The 16,762-nt window shown below is 56.5% G+C and overlaps 1 gene segment (V, D, J or C); it reads right to left on the bottom strand.

The window, feature by feature from the left end:
* Nucleotides 1-299: 299 nt before the first annotated feature.
* Nucleotides 300-16,762, bottom strand: part of LOC140588285 (Ig kappa chain V-V region MOPC 21-like) — a 37,823-nt gene continuing 21,360 nt past the window's right edge. Inside the window, 2 exon segments of the V gene segment in view lie at nt 300-843; nt 1,678-1,715. Coding sequence covers nt 527-843; nt 1,678-1,715 — 355 coding nt within the window.

Raw genomic sequence — 16,762 nt, 5'->3', positions numbered from 1 at the left:
ATTATGGGATGTTAATTGCGTTTAATTAGAATTGTTTTCTGTTTTATGTAGAATGAGCCCATTATGTGGTTTGCAATATCAACTGCTCAGTATGAACCTTTTCAAAGTTTTAGTTTAAGTCCCTCAATGCATCTACTTTACTTTCTGAAAAATAGGGACGATAAACAAGGAATATTTTGTACTTCTGACAGAAGACTTATATTCAGAGTTAAAAAATCTAAACTGAAAGGTTCAGGATCACGTTCTGTGTCATGATGGTATCACTGTGTGCATGTTAAAATAACCAGTTTTGATGTCAGTTTCTGTATCAGACAGGATGAAATTTTTATTTATCTATGCAACATTCATGAATAAAACACACAAGATAAAACAAGGAGACACCAAAACTAATAATACATCAGATAATATATTCACTCATGGATCAAGCAAAGCACAATACATATTCAGTTAGTAAATCTGAAGCATGTAGCACAGCACAGTAAAAACACAGTAATCAGTCACTCATCACAGGTGACGCTGAGCCCATCTACTCTGAACAGTCGGCCCTCTTCAGCGTTTGAGTGACAGGAGCCTGGGAGCCCTGATTGGCCTCACAGACGACTGAGCCCGCCTTCTTCCACTCGTCCGCAGTGAGGCTCAGGCTGCTGCTCCAGCTGTACAGGCCGTCCTTCTCCAGGAGCCCGCGGCTCGTCTCTGAGGCTTTGCTGTTACCGTCCACCTTCCAGCTCAGCTTCCAGTCAGAGGGGAAGCCCTTGTTGGCCAGACACATCAGGGTGGCCGAGTTCTTGCTGGACACCTCCACACTGGAGGGGGGCAGGACCGTCAGGGTGGGGGCTTTGTTACCTAGGGGACACCAAAGGGACTTTAGGTCAGAGTTTAATACAAACTTTAAGTATAAATAGATACACTAAGTGGAATATGACATAGGTTGGGTATTGATAAAATGGGACGCTTTTGAAAATTTCATTTCTGGAAAGAATTACAGAACCATCTCAACGTCTTGATACCATTCTAAATACATTAATGCCCCTAAAACACTATATAGAAGAGAAAATAAAGTATTACTAAACACATATATTTATTGCAAAGTTTAACTGTCCCATTTTGCCAGGTATCCCATCTTAGCAATACTCATCTTGGTTAACAGAATCTGTGATTACATAAGTAGTTCTGCATGTGACAAAACAGACCCATTCTTAAAATATACAGTAAATAGTCTAATGTTGCCCTTGTGCCTTATCTCAGCTTAACATATTCCCTTTTATATGGGTCTTAAGATGAATCCATAAATACACGTGTAGAACAATCTAACTGTGAATATGAAATACGTTAAGTAGGCTATCATACGTTACTGGATATCATGTCAGACTGTGTATCAAAATCACATTGTATATAACAATCACATTGTTTATGATTGAGATCCTTTTTACATGCATTAATGACCGCGTGTTCACTCACTCAGACACTGTTCGAAATAATGCGAAGTATCCCACCGAACATACACACCACGAAAAATGCATCTTAAACTACAAGGCATTGCCTTCGGGACAACGACAATCGTTATCAGTTATTATAATAGTTGTTTGCAGATATATCTGTCAGAACCGCCTTATCACGTTAAAACCATGTGTCGACTATAGATATCAAAATATTAATATTACACAGAGAGACACTTACTTCCAACGTCCACTCTGGTACCGCCGCCGAAAGTGTACCACAGTGATTCACGGCGCATCAGCCGCCGTACAAAAACCTCGCAGCAGCGCAGTACAGACAACTAACCGTTATATACCTAATATTCTATCGGTATAAACCTAACGAGTGAAAATGTCACGTTTTCTGTCACTTGGACAAATTAAGTATGCTGAAAAGTAACGTGCTGTTCGATATCTGATATTATAGGTACGACTTGACGGTTATTATATTATTAACAAGTAATAGGCCTGTGCTACAACTAATGTGTTATCTAACGCAAGCGAGTATATAATTGATGTTTTAAATATTTTCTATCTTGTAGGTCTATATATACGTCATCCGAATCATATTCCTATTGAAGTCCCAGATATTCACCCTAATACATTTGCGATAACAACAGAACTTAATTGTGCGTATGTGTTAAAGATTTCTACTTGCATAATTCTTATAAAAAGCTGGATACTTACTGCCAATATCAAGTCTGGTCCCGCTGCCGAAAGTCCACCACAGTAACTGAATCTGATTGACACGCCGTACAAAAACCTCCCAGTGTTACAGCCGTGTTTCTCGTCGCAGTTACACATTAATGGACGGTTAATACTCTACTTACGCCCACATTTAATAAAATACACGTGGTACGTATGTTTCTCTTTCTATGAATGTAGGAATCACAGTAATTTACAACATTTCGACTGTTCAAACCAGTATTGCTTTGCAGAAATAACAGCAACTTCTGTCTGTGATTCTGTAAAATGCCGTATTTCTTCAAAATCTCCTTCAAACCGATCCTGTTTGTTGCAGACATAATATGTGAATTTCCACCCAGATGATAGAAACCGCAAGGCTTTAGAATTACTGAATATCCAAATGGCACGTGAGATCATATCACCCTCTGCATAAGGAGAAACACCGTATGTACAGGAACCTACTGTAACCGGACAGAGTATTTGCATAGAAACAATACTGTAATGTATTGATGGCACGTGTCTAAGTGGCTCAGCCAGCAGCCTTGAGGTTTTCCACCTCAGGGGTTGTGGGCAATGATCCCTATAATTAGAGTGTGAATTACTCCTCCATAATTGGGGGGTACTGCCTTCATAACACTTCTATGACCATTATGGTTTGCTACCGCGTCAATACGAATAGCCACCAGGATCAATGTTAAGAGTGCAAGATGCGCCAGGGGTGTTTACTAACATGTATGTAACACACGGTCATGGTCTGGACATGCGACACAATGAGAATCAATACAGAAGATCTCATTATCCTTATCCCTATCCAAAAGAATTTGGTTTTGATAACTCCCAGGAATTATCCTAGGAGAAGTATGCTAGTAAAAGTAATAAGCCTATACATTTACAAACAGTCTGTTCTGGTCCAGCAATCTGGTGTTATTCCTGCCCTCTCAGTCCCCCCAGCTCCAACAGCCTTCAGAAATAAATATTTGCCGATTAGGCTAATATCTGTCTTGATGATACAGTAGATCTTAAAGTACAGCCTAATTTCTAACTCACCTCTTGGTCCTGCGCGCTGCCCTCATCCTGCCATCTCCCTGCTGCCTGCACACTGTCCTCATCCTGCCATCTCCCTGCTGCCTGCTCACTGTCCTCATCCTGCCATCTCCCTGCTGCCTGCACACTGTCCTCATCCTGCCATCTTCCTGCTGCCTGCACACTGTCCTCATCCTGCCATCTCCCTGCTGCCTGCTCACTGTCCTCATCCTGCCATCTTCCTGCTGCCTGCACACTGTCCTCATCCTGCCATCTCCTTGCTGCCTGCACACTGTCCTCATCCTGCCATCTTCCTGCTGCCTGCACACTGTCCTCATCCTGCCATCTCCCTGCTGCCTGCACACTGTCCTCATCCTGCCATCTTCCTGCTGCCTGCACACTGTCCTCATCCTGCCATCTCCCTGCTGCCTGCACACTGTCCTCATCCTGCCATCTCCCTGCTGCCTGCACACTGTCCTCATCCTGCCATCTCCCTGCTGCCTGCACACTGTCCTCATCCTGCCATCTCCCTGCTGCCTGCACACTGTCCTCATCCTGCCATCTCCCTGCTGCCTGCACACTGTCCTCATCCTGCCATCTTCCTGCTGCCTGCACACTGTCCTCATCCTGCCATCTCCCTGCTGCCTGCACACTGTCCTCATCCTGCCATCTCCCTGCTGCCTGCTCACTGTCCTCATCCTGCCATCTTCCTGCTCACTGTCCTCATCCTGCCATCTCCCTGCTGCCTGCACACTGTCCTCATCCTGCCATCTTCCTGCTGCCTGCACACTGTCCTCATCCTGCCATCTTCCTGTTGCCTGCACACTGTCCTCATCCTGCCATCTCCCTGCTGCCTGCACACTGTCCTCATCCTGCCATCTCCCTGCTGCCTGCTCACTGTCCTCATCCTGCCATCTTCCTGCTCACTGTCCTCATCCTGCCATCTCCCTGCTGCCTGCACACTGTCCTCATCCTGCCATCTTCCTGCTGCCTGCACACTGTCCTCATCCTGCCATCTTCCTGCTGCCTGCACACTGTCCTCATCCTGCCATCTCCCTGCTGCCTGCACACTGTCCTCATCCTGCCATCTCCCTGCTGCCTGCACACTGTCCTCATCCTGCCATCTCCCTGCTGCCTGCTCACTGTCCTCATCCTGCCATCTCCCTGCTGCCTGCACACTGTCCTCATCCTGCCATCTCCCTGCTGCCTGCACACTGTCCTCATCCTGCCATCTCCCTGCTGCCTGCTCACTGTCCTGATCCTGCCATCTCCCTGCTGCCTGCTCACTGTCCTCATCCTGCCATCTCCCTGCTGCCTGCTCACTGTCCTGATCCTGCCATCTCCCTGCTGCCTGCTCACTGTCCTGATCCTGCCATCTCCCTGCTGCCTGCTCACTGTCCTGCACACTGTCCTCATCCTGCCATCTCCCTGCTGCCTGCACACTGTCCTCATCCTGCCATCTCCCTGCTGCCTGCTCACTGTCCTGATCCTGCCATCTCCCTGCTGCCTGCTCACTGTCCTGATCCTGCCATCTCCCTGCTGCCTGCACACTGTCCTCATCCTGCCATCTCCCTGCTGCCTGCTCACTGTCCTCATCCTGCCATCTGCCTGCTCACTGTCCTCATCCTGCCATCTCCCTGCTGCCTGCTCACTGTCCTCATCCTGCCATCTCCCTGCTGCCTGCTCACTGTCCTCATCCTGCCATCTCCCTGCTGCCTGCTCACTGTCCTCATCCTGCCATCTCCCTGCTGCCTGCACACTGTCCTGATCCTGCCATCTCCCTGCTGCCTGCTCACTGTCCTCATCCTGCCATCTCCCTGCTGCCTGCACACTGTCCTGATCCTGCCATCTCCCTGCTGCCTGCACACTGTCCTCATCCTGCCATCTCCCTGCTGCCTGCTCACTGTCCTCATCCTGCCATCTCCCTGCTGCCTGCACACTGTCCTCATCCTGCCATCTCCCTGCTGCCTGCACACTGTCCTCATCCTGCCATCTCCCTGCTGCCTGCTCACTGTCCTGATCCTGCCATCTCCCTGCTGCCTGCACACTGTCCTCATCCTGCCATCTTCCTGCTGCCTGCACACTGTCCTCATCCTGCCATCTTCCTGCTGCCTGCACACTGTCCTCATCCTGCCATCTCCCTGCTGCCTGCACACTGTCCTCATCCTGCCATCTCCCTGCTGCCTGCACACTGTCCTCATCCTGCCATCTCCCTGCTGCCTGCACACTGTCCTCATCCTGCCATCTCCCTGCTGCCTGCTCACTGTCCTCATCCTGCCATCTCCCTGCTGCCTGCACACTGTCCTCATCCTGCCATCTCCCTGCTGCCTGCACACTGTCCTCATCCTGCCATCTCCCTGCTGCCTGCTCACTGTCCTCATCCTGCCATCTCCCTGCTGCCTGCACACTGTCCTCATCCTGCCATCTCCCTGCTGCCTGCTCACTGTCCTCATCCTGCCATCTCCCTGCTGCCTGCTCACTGTCCTCATCCTGCCATCTCCCTGCTGCCTGCTCACTGTCCTGATCCTGCCATCTCCCTGCTGCCTGCACACTGTCCTCATCCTGCCATCTCCCTGCTGCCTGCTCACTGTCCTCATCCTGCCATCTCCCTGCTGCCTGCTCACTGTCCTCATCCTGCCATCTCCCTGCTGCCTGCTCACTGTCCTGATCCTGCCATCTCCCTGCTGCCTGCTCACTGTCCTCATCCTGCCATCTCCCTGCTGCCTGCTCACTGTCCTGATCCTGCCATCTCCCTGCTGCCTGCTCACTGTCCTGCACACTGTCCTCATCCTGCCATCTCCCTGCTGCCTGCTCACTGTCCTGATCCTGCCATCTCCCTGCTGCCTGCTCACTGTCCTGCTCACTGTCCTCATCCTGCCATCTGCCTGCTCACTGTCCTCATCCTGCCATCTCCCTGCTGCCTGCTCACTGTCCTCATCCTGCCATCTCCCTGCTGCCTGCTCACTGTCCTCATCCTGCCATCTCCCTGCTGCCTGCACACTGTCCTCATCCTGCCATCTCCCTGCTGCCTGCACACTGTCCTCATCCTGCCATCTCCCTGCTGCCTGCTCACTGTCCTCATCCTGCCATCTCCCTGCTGCCTGCACACTGTCCTCATCCTGCCATCTCCCTGCTGCCTGCACACTGTCCTCATCCTGCCATCTCCCTGCTGCCTGCACACTGTCCTCATCCTGCCATCTCCCTGTTGCCTGCACACTGTCCTCATCCTGCCATCTTCCTACTGCCTGCTCACTGTCCTCATCCTGCCATCTCCCTGCTACCTGCTCACTGTCCTCATCCTGCCATCTCCCTGCTGCCTGCACACTGTCCTCATCCTGCCATCTCCCTGCTGCCTGCACACTGTCCTCATCCTGCCATCTTCCTGCTGCCTGCACACTGTCCTCATCCTGCCATCTCCCTGCTGCCTGCACACTGTCCTCATCCTGCCATCTTCCTGCTGCCTGCACACTGTCCTCATCCTGCCATCTCCCTGCTGCCTGCACACTGTCCTCATCCTGCCATCTTCCTGCTGCCTGCACACTGTCCTCATCCTGCCATCTCCCTGCTGCCTGCTCACTGTCCTCATCCTGCCATCTCCCTGCTGCCTGCACACTGTCCTCATCCTGCCATCTCCCTGCACACTGTCCTCATCCTGCCATCTCCCTGCTGCCTGCACACTGTCCTCATCCTGCCATCTCCCTGCTGCCTGCTCACTGTCCTCATCCTGCCATCTCCCTGCTGCCTGCTCACTGTCCTCATCCTGCCATCTCCCTGCTGCCTGCACACTGTCCTCATCCTGCCATCTCCCTGCTGCCTGCACACTGTCCTGATCCTGCCATCTCCCTGCTGCCTGCTCACTGTCCTCATCCTGCCATCTCCCTGCTGCCTGCACACTGTCCTCATCCTGCCATCTCCCTGCTGCCTGCTCACTGTCCTCATCCTGCCATCTCCCTGCTGCCTGCTCACTGTCCTCATCCTGCCATCTCCCTGCTGCCTGCTCACTGTCCTCATCCTGCCATCTCCCTGCTGCCTGCACACTGTCCTCATCCTGCCATCTCCCTGCTGCCTGCACACTGTCCTCATCCTGCCATCTCCCTGCTGCCTGCACACTGTCCTCATCCTGCCATCTCCCTGCTGCCTGCTCACTGTCCTCATCCTGCCATCTCCCTGCTGCCTGCACACTGTCCTCATCCTGCCATCTCCCTGCTGCCTGCACACTGTCCTCATCCTGCCATCTCCCTGCTGCCTGCACACTGTCCTCATCCTGCCATCTCCCTGCTGCCTGCACACTGTCCTCATCCTGCCATCTCCCTGCTGCCTGCTCACTGTCCTCATCCTGCCATCTCCCTGCTGCCTGCTCACTGTCCTCATCCTGCCATCTCCCTGCTGCCTGCTCACTGTCCTCATCCTGCCATCTCCCTGCTGCCTGCACACTGTCCTCATCCTGCCATCTCCCTGCTGCCTGCACACTGTCCTCATCCTGCCATCTCCCTGCTGCCTGCACACTGTCCTCATCCTGCCATCTCCCTGCTGCCTGCACACTGTCCTCATCCTGCCATCTCCCTGCTGCCTGCACACTGTCCTCATCCTGCCATCTCCCTGCTGCCTGCTCACTGTCCTCATCCTGCCATCTCCCTGCTGCCTGCTCACTGTCCTCATCCTGCCATCTCCCTGCTGCCTGCTCACTGTCCTCATCCTGCCATCTCCCTGCTGCCTGCACACTGTCCTCATCCTGCCATCTCCCTGCTGCCTGCACACTGTCCTCATCCTGCCATCTCCCTGCTGCCTGCACACTGTCCTCATCCTGCCATCTCCCTGCTGCCTGCACACTGTCCTCATCCTGCCATCTCCCTGCTGCCTGCACACTGTCCTCATCCTGCCATCTTCCTGCTGCCTGCTCACTGTCCTCATCCTGCCATCTCCCTGCTGCCTGCTCACTGTCCTCATCCTGCCATCTCCCTGCTGCCTGCACACTGTCCTCATCCTGCCATCTCCCTGCTGCCTGCACACTGTCCTCATCCTGCCATCTCCCTGCTGCCTGCACACTGTCCTCATCCTGCCATCTCCCTGCTGCCTGCACACTGTCCTCATCCTGCCATCTCCCTGCTGCCTGCACACTGTCCTCATCCTGCCATCTCCCTGCTGCCTGCACACTGTCCTCATCCTGCCATCTCCCTGCTGCCTGCTCACTGTCCTCATCCTGCCATCTCCCTGCTGCCTGCACACTGTCCTCATCCTGCCATCTCCCTGCTGCCTGCACACTGTCCTCATCCTGCCATCTCCCTGCTGCCTGCACACTGTCCTCATCCTGCCATCTCCCTGCTGCCTGCACACTGTCCTCATCCTGCCATCTCCCTGCTGCCTGCACACTGTCCTCATCCTGCCATCTCCCTGCTGCCTGCTCACTGTCCTCATCCTGCCATCTCCCTGCTGCCTGCTCACTGTCCTGATCCTGCCATCTCCCTGCTACCTGCTCACTCTCCTCATCCTGCCATCTCCCTGCTGCCTGCTCACTGTCCTCATCCTGCCATCTCCCTGCTGCCTGCACACTGTCCTCATCCTGCCATCTCCCTGCTGCCTGCACACTGTCCTCATCCTGCCATCTCCCTGCTGCCTGCACACTGTCCTCATCCTGCCATCTCCCTGCTGCCTGCACACTGTCCTCATCCTGCCATCTCCCTGCTGCCTGCACACTGTCCTCATCCTGCCATCTCCCTGCTGTCTGTACACTGTCCTCATCCTGCCATCTTCCTGCTGCCTGCACACTGTCCTCATCCTGCCATCTCCCTGCTGCCTGCACACTGTCCTCATCCTGCCATCTCCCTGCTGCCTGCACACTGTCCTGATCCTGCCATCTCCCTGCTGCCTGCACACTGTCCTCATCCTGCCATCTCCCTGCTGCCTGCACACTGTCCTCATCCTGCCATCTTCCTGCTGCCTGCACACTGTCCTGATCCTGCCATCTCCCTGCTGCCTGCACACTGTCCTCATCCTGCCATCTCCCTGCTGCCTGCACACTGTCCTCATCCTGCCATCTCCCTGCTGCCTGCACACTGTCCTCATCCTGCCATCTCCCTGCTGCCTGCACACTGTCCTCATCCTGCCATCTTCCTGCTGCCTGCACACTGTCCTCATCCTGCCATCTTCCTGCTGCCTGCTCACTGTCCTCATCCTGCCATCTCCCTGCTGCCTGCACACTGTCCTCATCCTGCCATCTCCCTGCTGCCTGCACACTGTCCTCATCCTGCCATCTCCCTGCTGCCTGCACACTGTCCTCATCCTGCCATCTCCCTGCTGTCTGTACACTGTCCTCATCCTGCCATCTTCCTGCTGCCTGCACACTGTCCTCATCCTGCCATCTCCCTGCTGCCTGCACACTGTCCTCATCCTGCCATCTCCCTGCACACTGTCCTCATCCTGCCATCTTCCTGCTGCCTGCACACTGTCCTCATCCTGCCATCTCCCTGCTGCCTGCACACTGTCCTCATCCTGCCATCTTCCTGCTGCCTGCACACTGTCCTGATCCTGCCATCTCCCTGCTGCCTGCACACTGTCCTCATCCTGCCATCTCCCTGCTGCCTGCACACTGTCCTCATCCTGCCATCTCCCTGCTGCCTGCACACTGTCCTCATCCTGCCATCTCCCTGCTGCCTGCACACTGTCCTGATCCTGCCATCTCCCTGCTGCCTGCACACTGTCCTCATCCTGCCATCTCCCTGCTGTCTGCACACTGTCCTCATCCTGCCATCTCCCTGCTGCCTGCACACTGTCCTCATCCTGCCATCTTCCTGCTGCCTGCACACTGTCCTCATCCTGCCATCTCCCTGCTGCCTGCACACTGTCCTCATCCTGCCATCTCCCTGCTGCCTGCACACTGTCCTCATCCTGCCATCTCCCTGCTGCCTGCTCACTGTCCTCATCCTGCCATCTTCCTGCTGCCTGCACACTGTCCTCATCCTGCCATCTCCCTGCTGCCTGCTCACTGTCCTCATCCTGCCATCTCCCTGCTGCCTGCACACTGTCCTCATCCTGCCATCTCCCTGCACACTGTCCTCATCCTGCCATCTCCCTGCTGCCTGCACACTGTCCTCATCCTGCCATCTCCCTGCTGTCTGTACACTGTCCTCATCCTGCCATCTTCCTGCTGCCTGCACACTGTCCTCATCCTGCCATCTCCCTGCTGCCTGCACACTGTCCTCATCCTGCCATCTCCCTGCACACTGTCCTCATCCTGCCATCTCCCTGCTGCCTGCACACTGTCCTCATCCTGCCATCTCCCTGCTGCCTGCACACTGTCCTCATCCTGCCATCTCCCTGCTGCCTGCACACTGTCCTCATCCTGCCATCTCCCTGCTGCCTGCTCACTGTCCTCATCCTGCCATCTCCCTGCTGCCTGCACACTGTCCTCATCCTGCCATCTCCCTGCTGCCTGCACACTGTCCTCATCCTGCCATCTCCCTGCTGCCTGCACACTGTCCTCATCCTGCCATCTCCCTGCTGCCTGCACACTGTCCTCATCCTGCCATCTCCCTGCTGCCTGCTCACTGTCCTCATCCTGCCATCTCCCTGCTGCCTGCTCACTGTCCTCATCCTGCCATCTCCCTGCTGCCTGCACACTGTCCTCATCCTGCCATCTCCCTGCTGCCTGCACACTGTCCTCATCCTGCCATCTCCCTGCTGCCTGCACACTGTCCTCATCCTGCCATCTCCCTGCTGCCTGCACACTGTCCTCATCCTGCCATCTCCCTGCTGCCTGCACACTGTCCTCATCCTGCCATCTTCCTGCTGCCTGCTCACTGTCCTCATCCTGCCATCTCCCTGCTGCCTGCTCACTGTCCTCATCCTGCCATCTCCCTGCTGCCTGCACACTGTCCTCATCCTGCCATCTCCCTGCTGCCTGCACACTGTCCTCATCCTGCCATCTCCCTGCTGCCTGCACACTGTCCTCATCCTGCCATCTCCCTGCTGCCTGCACACTGTCCTCATCCTGCCATCTCCCTGCTGCCTGCACACTGTCCTCATCCTGCCATCTCCCTGCTGCCTGCACACTGTCCTCATCCTGCCATCTCCCTGCTGCCTGCTCACTGTCCTCATCCTGCCATCTCCCTGCTGCCTGCACACTGTCCTCATCCTGCCATCTCCCTGCTGCCTGCACACTGTCCTCATCCTGCCATCTCCCTGCTGCCTGCACACTGTCCTCATCCTGCCATCTCCCTGCTGCCTGCACACTGTCCTCATCCTGCCATCTCCCTGCTGCCTGCACACTGTCCTCATCCTGCCATCTCCCTGCTGCCTGCTCACTGTCCTCATCCTGCCATCTCCCTGCTGCCTGCTCACTGTCCTGATCCTGCCATCTCCCTGCTACCTGCTCACTCTCCTCATCCTGCCATCTCCCTGCTGCCTGCTCACTGTCCTCATCCTGCCATCTCCCTGCTGCCTGCACACTGTCCTCATCCTGCCATCTCCCTGCTGCCTGCACACTGTCCTCATCCTGCCATCTCCCTGCTGCCTGCACACTGTCCTCATCCTGCCATCTCCCTGCTGCCTGCACACTGTCCTCATCCTGCCATCTCCCTGCTGCCTGCACACTGTCCTCATCCTGCCATCTCCCTGCTGTCTGTACACTGTCCTCATCCTGCCATCTTCCTGCTGCCTGCACACTGTCCTCATCCTGCCATCTCCCTGCTGCCTGCACACTGTCCTCATCCTGCCATCTCCCTGCTGCCTGCACACTGTCCTGATCCTGCCATCTCCCTGCTGCCTGCACACTGTCCTCATCCTGCCATCTCCCTGCTGCCTGCACACTGTCCTCATCCTGCCATCTTCCTGCTGCCTGCACACTGTCCTGATCCTGCCATCTCCCTGCTGCCTGCACACTGTCCTCATCCTGCCATCTCCCTGCTGCCTGCACACTGTCCTCATCCTGCCATCTCCCTGCTGCCTGCACACTGTCCTCATCCTGCCATCTCCCTGCTGCCTGCACACTGTCCTCATCCTGCCATCTTCCTGCTGCCTGCACACTGTCCTCATCCTGCCATCTTCCTGCTGCCTGCTCACTGTCCTCATCCTGCCATCTCCCTGCTGCCTGCACACTGTCCTCATCCTGCCATCTCCCTGCTGCCTGCACACTGTCCTCATCCTGCCATCTCCCTGCTGTCTGCACACTGTCCTCATCCTGCCATCTCCCTGCTGCCTGCACACTGTCCTCATCCTGCCATCTCCCTGCTGCCTGCACACTGTCCTCATCCTGCCATCTCCCTGCTGTCTGTACACTGTCCTCATCCTGCCATCTTCCTGCTGCCTGCACACTGTCCTCATCCTGCCATCTCCCTGCTGCCTGCACACTGTCCTCATCCTGCCATCTCCCTGCACACTGTCCTCATCCTGCCATCTCCCTGCTGCCTGCACACTGTCCTCATCCTGCCATCTCCCTGCTGCCTGCACACTGTCCTCATCCTGCCATCTTCCTGCTGCCTGCACACTGTCCTGATCCTGCCATCTCCCTGCTGCCTGCACACTGTCCTCATCCTGCCATCTCCCTGCTGTCTGTACACTGTCCTCATCCTGCCATCTCCCTGCTGCCTGCACACTGTCCTCATCCTGCCATCTTCCTGCTGCCTGCACACTGTCCTCATCCTGCCATCTCCCTGCTGCCTGCACACTGTCCTCATCCTGCCATCTTCCTGCTGCCTGCACACTGTCCTCATCCTGCCATCTTCCTGCTGCCTGCTCACTGTCCTCATCCTGCCATCTCCCTGCTGCCTGCACACTGTCCTCATCCTGCCATCTCCCTGCTGCCTGCACACTGTCCTCATCCTGCCATCTCCCTGCTGCCTGCACACTGTCCTCATCCTGCCATCTCCCTGCTGTCTGTACACTGTCCTCATCCTGCCATCTTCCTGCTGCCTGCACACTGTCCTCATCCTGCCATCTCCCTGCTGCCTGCACACTGTCCTCATCCTGCCATCTCCCTGCACACTGTCCTCATCCTGCCATCTTCCTGCTGCCTGCACACTGTCCTCATCCTGCCATCTCCCTGCTGCCTGCACACTGTCCTCATCCTGCCATCTTCCTGCTGCCTGCACACTGTCCTGATCCTGCCATCTCCCTGCTGCCTGCACACTGTCCTCATCCTGCCATCTCCCTGCTGTCTGTACACTGTCCTTATCCTGCCATCTCCCTGCTGCCTGCACACTGTCCTCATCCTGCCATCTTCCTGCTGCCTGCACACTGTCCTCATCCTGCCATCTCCCTGCTGCCTGCACACTGTCCTCATCCTGCCATCTCCCTGCTGCCTGCACACTGTCCTCATCCTGCCATCTCCCTGCTGCCTGCACACTGTCCTCATCCTGCCATCTCCCTGCTGCCTGCACACTGTCCTCATCCTGCCATCTCCCTGCTGCCTGCACACTGTCCTCATCCTGCCATCTCCCTGCTGCCTGCTCACTGTCCTCATCCTGCCATCTTCCTGCTGCCTGCACACTGTCCTCATCCTGCCATCTCCCTGCTGCCTGCTCACTGTCCTCATCCTGCCATCTTCCTGCTGCCTGCACACTGTCCTCATCCTGCCATCTCCCTGCTGCCTGCACACTGTCCTCATCCTGCCATCTCCCTGCACACTGTCCTCATCCTGCCATCTCCCTGCTGCCTGCACACTGTCCTCATCCTGCCATCTCCCTGCTGTCTGTACACTGTCCTCATCCTGCCATCTTCCTGCTGCCTGCACACTGTCCTCATCCTGCCATCTCCCTGCTGCCTGCACACTGTCCTCATCCTGCCATCTCCCTGCACACTGTCCTCATCCTGCCATCTCCCTGCTGCCTGCACACTGTCCTCATCCTGCCATCTCCCTGCTGCCTGCACACTGTCCTCATCCTGCCATCTCCCTGCTGCCTGCACACTGTCCTCATCCTGCCATCTCCCTGCTGCCTGCTCACTGTCCTCATCCTGCCATCTCCCTGCTGCCTGCACACTGTCCTCATCCTGCCATCTCCCTGCTGCCTGCACACTGTCCTCATCCTGCCATCTCCCTGCTGCCTGCACACTGTCCTCATCCTGCCATCTCCCTGCTGCCTGCACACTGTCCTCATCCTGCCATCTCCCTGCTGCCTGCTCACTGTCCTCATCCTGCCATCTCCCTGCTGCCTGCTCACTGTCCTCATCCTGCCATCTCCCTGCTGCCTGCTCACTGTCCTCATCCTGCCATCTCCCTGCTGCCTGCACACTGTCCTCATCCTGCCATCTCCCTGCTGCCTGCACACTGTCCTCATCCTGCCATCTCCCTGCTGCCTGCACACTGTCCTCATCCTGCCATCTCCCTGCTGCCTGCACACTGTCCTCATCCTGCCATCTCCCTGCTGCCTGCACACTGTCCTCATCCTGCCATCTCCCTGCTGCCTGCTCACTGTCCTCATCCTGCCATCTCCCTGCTGCCTGCACACTGTCCTCATCCTGCCATCTCCCTGCTGCCTGCACACTGTCCTCATCCTGCCATCTCCCTGCTGCCTGCACACTGTCCTCATCCTGCCATCTCCCTGCTGCCTGCACACTGTCCTCATCCTGCCATCTCCCTGCTGCCTGCACACTGTCCTCATCCTGCCATCTCCCTGCTGCCTGCACACTGTCCTCATCCTGCCATCTCCCTGCTGCCTGCTCACTGTCCTCATCCTGCCATCTCCCTGCTGCCTGCACACTGTCCTCATCCTGCCATCTCCCTGCTGCCTGCACACTGTCCTCATCCTGCCATCTCCCTGCTGCCTGCACACTGTCCTCATCCTGCCATCTCCCTGCTGCCTGCACACTGTCCTCATCCTGCCATCTCCCTGCTGCCTGCACACTGTCCTCATCCTGCCATCTCCCTGCTGCCTGCACACTGTCCTCATCCTGCCATCTCCCTGCTGCCTGCTCACTGTCCTCATCCTGCCATCTCCCTGCTGCCTGCACACTGTCCTCATCCTGCCATCTCCCTGCTGCCTGCACACTGTCCTCATCCTGCCATCTCCCTGCTGCCTGCACACTGTCCTCATCCTGCCATCTCCCTGCTGCCTGCACACTGTCCTCATCCTGCCATCTCCCTGCTGCCTGCACACTGTCCTCATCCTGCCATCTCCCTGCTGCCTGCTCACTGTCCTCATCCTGCCATCTCCCTGCTGCCTGCTCACTGTCCTGATCCTGCCATCTCCCTGCTACCTGCTCACTCTCCTCATCCTGCCATCTCCCTGCTGCCTGCTCACTGTCCTCATCCTGCCATCTCCCTGCACACTGTCCTCATCCTGCCATCTCCCTGCTGCCTGCACACTGTCCTCATCCTGCCATCTCCCTGCTGCCTGCACACTGTCCTCATCCTGCCATCTCCCTGCTGCCTGCACACTGTCCTCATCCTGCCATCTCCCTGCTGCCTGCACACTGTCCTCATCCTGCCATCTCCCTGCTGCCTGCTCACTGTCCTCATCCTGCCATCTCCCTGCTGCCTGCACACTGTCCTGATCCTGCCATCTCCCTGCTGCCTGCTCACTGTCCTCATCCTGCCATCTCCCTGCTGCCTGCTCACTGTCCTCATCCTGCCATCTCCCTGCTGCCTGCTCACTGTCCTCATCCTGCCATCTCCCTGCTGCCTGCACACTGTCCTCATCCTGCCATCTCCCTGCTGCCTGCACACTGTCCTCATCCTGCCATCTCCCTGCTGCCTGCTCACTGTCCTCATCCTGCCATCTCCCTGCTGCCTGCACACTGTCCTCATCCTGCCATCTCCCTGCTGCCTGCACACTGTCCTCATCCTGCCATCTCCCTGCTGCCTGCACACTGTCCTCATCCTGCCATCTCCCTGCTGCCTGCACACTGTCCTCATCCTGCCATCTCCCTGCTGCCTGCACACTGTCCTCATCCTGCCATCTCCCTGCTGCCTGCTCACTGTCCTCATCCTGCCATCTCCCTGCTGCCTGCTCACTGTCCTGATCCTGCCATCTCCCTGCTACCTGCTCACTCTCCTTATCCTGCCATCTCCCTGCTGCCTGCTCACTGTCCTCATCCTGCCATCTCCCTGCACACTGTCCTCATCCTGCCATCTCCCTGCTGCCTGCACACTGTCCTCATCCTGCCATCTCCCTGCTGCCTGCACACTGTCCTCATCCTGCCATCTCCCTGCTGCCTGCACACTGTCCTCATCCTGCCATCTCCCTGCTGCCTGCACACTGTCCTCATCCTGCCATCTCCCTGCTGCCTGCTCACTGTCCTCATCCTGCCATCTCCCTGCTGCCTGCACACTGTCCTGATCCTGCCATCTCCCTGCTGCCTGCTCACTGTCCTCATCCTGCCATCTCCCTGCTGCCTGCTCACTGTCCTCATCCTGCCATCTCCCTGCTGCCTGCTCACTGTCCTCATCCTGCCATCTCCCTGCTGCCTGCACACTGTCCTCATCCTGCCATCTCCCTGCTGCCTGCACACTGTCCTCATCCTGCCATCTCCCTGCTGCCTGCACACTGTCCTCATCCTGCCATCTCCCTGCTGCCTGCTCACTGTCCTCATCCTGCCATCTCCCTGCTGCCTGCTCACTGTCCTCATCCTGCCATCTCCCTGCT

Source organism: Paramormyrops kingsleyae, chromosome 3, assembly GCF_048594095.1.
Source record: "Paramormyrops kingsleyae isolate MSU_618 chromosome 3, PKINGS_0.4, whole genome shotgun sequence".
In the NCBI taxonomy this organism is placed as follows: domain Eukaryota; kingdom Metazoa; phylum Chordata; class Actinopteri; order Osteoglossiformes; family Mormyridae; genus Paramormyrops; species Paramormyrops kingsleyae.
The sequence above is the reverse complement of the archived record's forward strand: the minus strand, read 5'-3'. Positions and strand labels throughout refer to the sequence as shown.